Source organism: Moschus berezovskii, chromosome 11 (assembly GCF_049115385.1).
Source record: "Moschus berezovskii isolate FMDL1 chromosome 11, NW_MosBer_1.0, whole genome shotgun sequence".
Taxonomy (NCBI): Eukaryota; Metazoa; Chordata; class Mammalia; order Artiodactyla; family Moschidae; genus Moschus; species Moschus berezovskii.
In genome coordinates, this window is record NC_142470.1 from 15,998,067 (window position 1) to 16,004,258 (window position 6,192).

Sequence of the window (6,192 nt, forward strand, 5' to 3'; positions counted from 1 at the left end):
GCCTCCTCTCGCGTCGCGGGCCGCAGCTGCCCCGCGCGCGGGCGGCTCCGAGTCGCCGCGGCCGCTGTGTGCAGACTGGAAGGGGGGGCGGGGGGGAGGGGGGGAGCCGCGGACGCGGGGTGCCCAGGACTTTGCAACTTGCCCGGGAAGGTGGAGGGCCGAGCGGGGGAGGGGGAGCCCCGCACGAGACCAAGCGGCCCGGGTGGGAGCGCCCAGCCCCGCCGCGGATCATGGTGCAGCAGGCCGAGAGCTTGGAAGCGGAGAGCAACCTGCCCCGGGAGGCGCTGGACACGGAGGAGGGCGAATTCATGGCTTGCAGCCCGGTGGCCCTGGACGAGAGCGACCCGGACTGGTGCAAGACGGCGTCGGGCCACATCAAGCGGCCGATGAACGCGTTCATGGTGTGGTCCAAGATCGAGCGCAGGAAGATCATGGAGCAGTCGCCGGACATGCACAACGCCGAGATCTCCAAGAGGCTGGGCAAGCGCTGGAAAATGCTGAAGGACAGCGAGAAGATCCCGTTCATCCGGGAGGCGGAGCGGCTGCGGCTCAAGCACATGGCCGACTACCCTGACTACAAGTACCGGCCCCGGAAAAAGCCCAAGATGGACCCGTCGGCCAAGCCCAGCGCGGGCCAGAGCCCGGAGAAGAGCGCGGCGGGCGGCGGCGGCGGCGGGAGCGCGGGCGCGGGCGCGGGCGGCGGCGCCAAGACCTCCAAGGGCTCCAGCAAGAAATGCGGCAAGCTCAAGGCCCCGGCGGCCAGCGGCGCCAAGGCGGGCGCGGGCAAGGCGGCGCAGCCCGGGGACGGCGGCGGCGCGGGCGACGACTACGTGCTGGGCAGCCTGCGCGTTAGCGGCGCGGGCAAGACAGTCAAGTGCGTATTCCTGGACGACGACGAGGACGAAGAGGACGACGAGGACGAGCTGCAGCTGCGGATCAAGCAGGAGGCGGACGAGGACGACGACGAGCCGCCGCCGCACGCGCAGCTCCTGCAGCCACCGGGCCAGCAGCCGCCGCCGCCGCCGCTGCTGAGACGCTACAGCGTCGCCAAAGTGCCCGCCAGCCCCACGCTGAGCAGCGCGGCCGAGTCCCCCGAGGGCGCGAGCCTGTACGACGAGGTGCGGGCTGGCGCGGCCTCGGTCGCGGGGGGCGGCAGCCGCCTCTACTACAGCTTCAAGAACATCACCAAGCAGCACCCGCCGCCGCTGGCGCAGCCCGCGCTGTCGCCCGCGTCCGCGCGCTCCGTGTCCACCTCCTCCTCGTCGTCCTCGTCCAGCGGCGGCGGCGGCGGCGGTGGCGGCGGCGGCAGCAGCAGCAGCAGCAGCAGCAGCGGCGGCGAGGACGCCGACGACCTGATGTTCGACCTGAGCTTGAATTTCTCCCAAAGCGCGCACGGTGCCAGCGACCAGCAGCTGGGGAGCGGCGCGGCGGCCGGGAACCTGTCCCTGTCGCTGGTGGATAAGGATTTGGATTCGTTCAGCGAGGGCAGCCTGGGCTCCCACTTCGAGTTCCCCGACTACTGCACGCCCGAGCTGAGCGAGATGATCGCGGGGGACTGGCTGGAGGCGAACTTCTCCGACCTGGTGTTCACGTATTGAGAGGAGGGGTGGGGTGGGGGCGCCCCGTTCTCGCTCTTTTTTCTCTGGCGGGTGCAGAGCAGGGTTCCTTGGGAGGAAGTTGTGGTGGTCGTGATGATGCTGATGATGATACAAGGTTTTGGTGTCGACGGTGATGGCGGTAGGGTGGAGGGGCGAGAAGATGATGCTGATGTTGATACGATGTCGTGACACAAAGAAATTGGAAAGATGCTGAAAATTTTGGTGGAGTTAAAGTGAAATGAGTAGTTTTTGAAACATTTTTTCTGTCCTTTTTTGTCCCCTCCCCCAACCTCCTCTCCCTTCCTTGATCGTGTCTCAAGGTAGTTGCATACCTAGTCTGGAGTTGTGATATTCTTTTCCCCCCCTCAAATGTGTTTTTGTAATTACTGTTTTGTTTTGTTTTTTTTCTTGAAATTCGCGATGGCAACAAAGGCGGAGGGGACGGGGCGGGGGAGGGGAACGAGGACCCGCTCCGGAAGGCGCTGTTTGAAGCTTGTTGGTCTTTGAAGTCTGGAAGACGCCTGCAGAGGACCCTTTGGCAGCACAACTGGGGAGTTGGTTGGAGATTTTATTTTATTTTATTTTTTTCTTAAGAGATCTTAAAGAACTGGTTTTTTTTTTTTTTTAATACAAACACAACAAAAAAGGGACCATGGCAAATTTTTAAATTTTATTTTATTTTTTTGGAGGGAGAAAACTGATGTCTTCTATGCATCCAATTCTTAACAAAACTGCAGGGAGCTTGAAAAAATGCAGACTGTACAAACGCTTACAAAAAAAAACTGTGAACTGACTTAAGATCAGAGTTTACTTTTCAGATCAAATTGTTTATGGTTTTACAAATGTGATTTCTACTTGCCAACTTTTTTTTTGTAACTTGTTCCCTTATACCTCCTTGATTGAATACCAGGCAGCCTAGACCTCAGTACAAAAGGTATTGAAACATTTTTGATACATAACAGACCTCAGTCTTTTTTAAAAATTAATATATTTTCAGGCGTATTTTTGTACAGTGAAAAGGGAACATTCTTGCTGTGTTTTTTCAGTAAGACTTTCAGGCACTTCTTCCCTTTTGATTTCTTTTTTTCCTCTTTTATTTTTTTTTTAGCATGCAAGTATGTTGGTACGTTATGTCCTGGTTTAAAAAGGATTAAAATTTTAAAATAATCCTTGCATCTAAAGGCCTTGTGGTTTAAAAAAAAAAGCAAACTTTTTTTGTACAGCTATAGTAGAGATTTGTTCAATATTTGTAGGTAAAGATTTATTGAAAACGGTGATATAGACCTCAGAGCTGTTATCTTAGTTTAAAGATTGTATATGTACTGTACTATAGTAGGACTTTATGTATCTCATACGCTGTGATATGTGGATGGGGCCCCAGATGGAAGGTTTGAAACTGGATTCTCGATTTTTAGCAAAAAGAAAAAGGCACATAGTTTAAAAAGTTTCTCATTTTGTGCAATATAATCTAAATAAAGTACAGACCATCTGCATATTTTGTAGCAAATGGTGGCAAAGCAGACTCAATGCACTGTCGACATCATTGCCTGTTTTTGTTTTTTTGTTTGTTTTTTGGTGCTGGAAGTCTGTATCTTGACAATTTTAATAAATCAGCTGGAACTGATAGAAACGCGCATCGCCCATAGTCTCTATGGAAGTCCTACTGGCGGTGGTGCTGTCGCAGAGCATTCAGAGACAAGGCCCTTGTGCGCGCGGGTGGGACGGTGGCCGAAGGGAATCCCATATTCTCCGGGCTTCGGCTCAATGGCTGGCCAATTTCTCGCTTCTCTTTTTCCGTGGCTGGTTAGGAAAAGCCGGGGCGGAGGATTCTTTTCTCTCGGCCTTCCCTTCCCTACCCCCTTTGCAACCCCATTTCCTTTCTCACCTCCTCCTCCTCCGCGACTCCCACCCTCCTCTCCTTGCCCATCCGGGCGGCGGGCGGGCGGCGCGGGCACCGGGCCGGGCCGGGGGTCAGCCTCCTCGGCAAGGGGCCGCGTCGGGGCTGCGCGTCGCGGTAACCGGCGCCCTTGGGTGGCCAGCGCTGAGCGCGCGCGAATGCGCGCCGTTCTCTCGCGCGTAGAGGCGGGGGACAGCCGTTTCCAGTTTTGAATATTTTTTTTCCCCCTTGACGCTGCATGTCCGCCTGTGCGCTGGTGGGAAGCGCTGCTACAGTTCTGGACCGCGAGAGGTGACCGGCGCTGGGGCGTGGTGGTCGGTGTTCAGTCTCTTTTCGGCGTCGCCGGGAGAGCGGGGCGCGGCCGGCAGGAGGCTGGCGAAGGAGCGCGCGGAAGGCTGGCCCAGGGCGGCGGGAGGAACAGGGCACGGCCACCGGAGAGTCTGTGCGGGCGGAGCTGCGGGAGGGGGAGGGGGTTGCGTGTAACCGAGGGAGCCTGGGCGGCGGCCAGGGACCCCGAAGACGGCCCCGGGTCCTGGGCGCCTGGCTTTCTCCGCGCGGATGCGGCGCGCGCCTCGGCGCCGCGCCCTGGGGCCTGGAGACGCGCGGGAAGACCCGCGCCGGAGCCGCGAAGCCGCCGAGCTGCGGGGATGAGCGGGAAAGCCTGCCCGGGCCCCCGGCTCCACGGTTGCGCGCCGGCTCCAGGGCCGCCCCGGAGGTAGGCCGGGGGCGGGGTGGGCTTCTAGGTGGTTCGGCTCCTGCCGAGTTCTCCGTGCTGGGCACCGTTTGCCTGGCCCTTCGACTCCCGTTCCCCCACTCTCGTTTCCCCAGACCCCACCGCCTGTGTCACGGAGCCCTCGCGGCGGGCCCGGGCTGGCGAGCGCCCCCCGCCACGCGCGCCCCTGTCCCCGCGCCCTGTCTGTCGGTGCTTTCGGCCTGTGTTTCCCCGGGGGCCGCGCCGAGGGAGGCAGGGAGGCTGCGCGGAGGCCGCGCCGGGGCCCGAGCGCCAACCTCGAGCTCTGCCTCCGAGAGAGCGAGCGCCTGCAGAGGTTTTGCAGTGGCTCATTGAAACTAGGTGCAAAATCACCACGACTCTCTTGGTCACCTACTGCAATGATTTACTAAGGTTTGGTCTCCGTTTTTATTGAGATGCTGGCGAGACTAAAGGGCAGCGTCCACGCATTGCCGGGAGCTGCTAGGCCAGGGGCGCGCGGGCACCCTTCCAGCCTGGCCTCCTTCTTCCCCTGCCTAGATCTAGGGCTCTGTCCCTGCCGGCTTGGCCTCCCCCGGCCTCCCTCCTCTTCTCGGCGATCCTCCACCCCGGCCCCCACCCTCTGGGATGCGAAGCCAGCAAGCTTTGGCCGTAGATAGACACATTTCTTTTCTGTGGCTGTTTCATTTCTAGGAATCATCAGATTTCCGTAGAACACTTGGGAGGAGAAAGGGCTGAGGGTGTTAAATAACAAGGTTCTCAATTTTAGAACTGGATCTCTGGAATTGTTTACCTTCCCCCCCCCCCACCGCCCCCCCTCCCAAATGTTAAGACTGACGATGTCGTTGGTGGGACATTTATTTTAGCCACGAGTAATTGAACCAGCGGTTTACAATTGACGCTTCTCTGTGCTGGGAATTTTACATGGTGGCCCTCTGCTACAGTTCTAAAACTTGTTGAAAACACAAACCCATTCATAAAACTGAATCGATGTACTTGGAAAACCTGAAAACTTTGCATGTATTTTATGTTTCAATCATAGATGAATCGGACATTTTCTGTGGTGAGGTAGAAACTTTGCAGTAGTAACGTGTAATGATTTGGCTTCAGAATGGAAAAGCATAGTCTGGGTGAAAATTTTCAAAAAGCTATGTAGCCTAAGTTCTTGATAGTAAAAGAAGAAAAAAAAAATAGAGATCGGCGATCTAAAATTAAAAACCTGTTAGAACTCAGGACAGGCGCTTGAATGCGCTTTTAACAATATTTAAGGCTGTTTTGATGAATGCATTGTGAAAATCATTCTTAATGAATTCTTTATTGAATGTCTAAAACATAATATAATACACAAGGTATTCTTGCCACTGGATAGTCTTCAATAAAAGTTTAATTGCATTTTTTTGGTCTCTTAATTAAGTCTTATTTTGAACTAAGCATTGACAGAATATTTTTAAATAGTAAGTGGGGAGGGGGGGAGGGATGCCTAGTGCACTGCAGCTTAGTCAGTGGGTATCCTGCTGTTTGTAAGTTGTTCACAGATTTAGGATGGCATTTTACTAAGATTTCCATCTTAAAGAACTTGAACCAGCATTCTCTTATTAATTCTTTAAACTGTGGAAATAATCTTCCAGTTTTTACACTCTGATATGCATCCTTTTATTAAAAATATATAATGCTAATGAAGGCAGTGTATTTAAACTGTGCTTTGCAAATATTATGTATGTTATGAATGACTACAGTCACAGGGCAAATTATTTGTTAGATCCTTTGGGGGTAAAAAATCATTAAAACCATTTTGAGCAGAGATGTTTCATTTTAATGTTAATGGAGAGGAAGTGATTTAAATATGCATGTATATAGCAGTCAGGATCACTTAGTGTTTTTTTTTTTTTTTTTTTTTCTTTTCTTTGAGAAAGAAAAAGACTCAAACAGCAAGACTTGTTTTTCCCTTTGGGAGCTGGAACCAGAGTCATTTGCTATTGGTACACTTT

General features: G+C 54.2%; 1 protein-coding gene across 1 annotated transcript; it reads left to right on the forward strand.

Annotated features, from left to right (window-relative positions):
* The first annotated feature begins 230 nt into the window (after positions 1–230).
* On the forward strand, positions 231–2,203 carry SOX11 (SRY-box transcription factor 11). Its single transcript, XM_055400363.2, has one exon. The coding sequence runs from the start codon at positions 231–233 to the stop codon at positions 1,596–1,598; it is 1,368 nt and encodes a 455-aa protein (XP_055256338.2). The 3' UTR covers positions 1,599–2,203.
* The last annotated feature ends 3,989 nt before the right edge of the window (positions 2,204–6,192 follow it).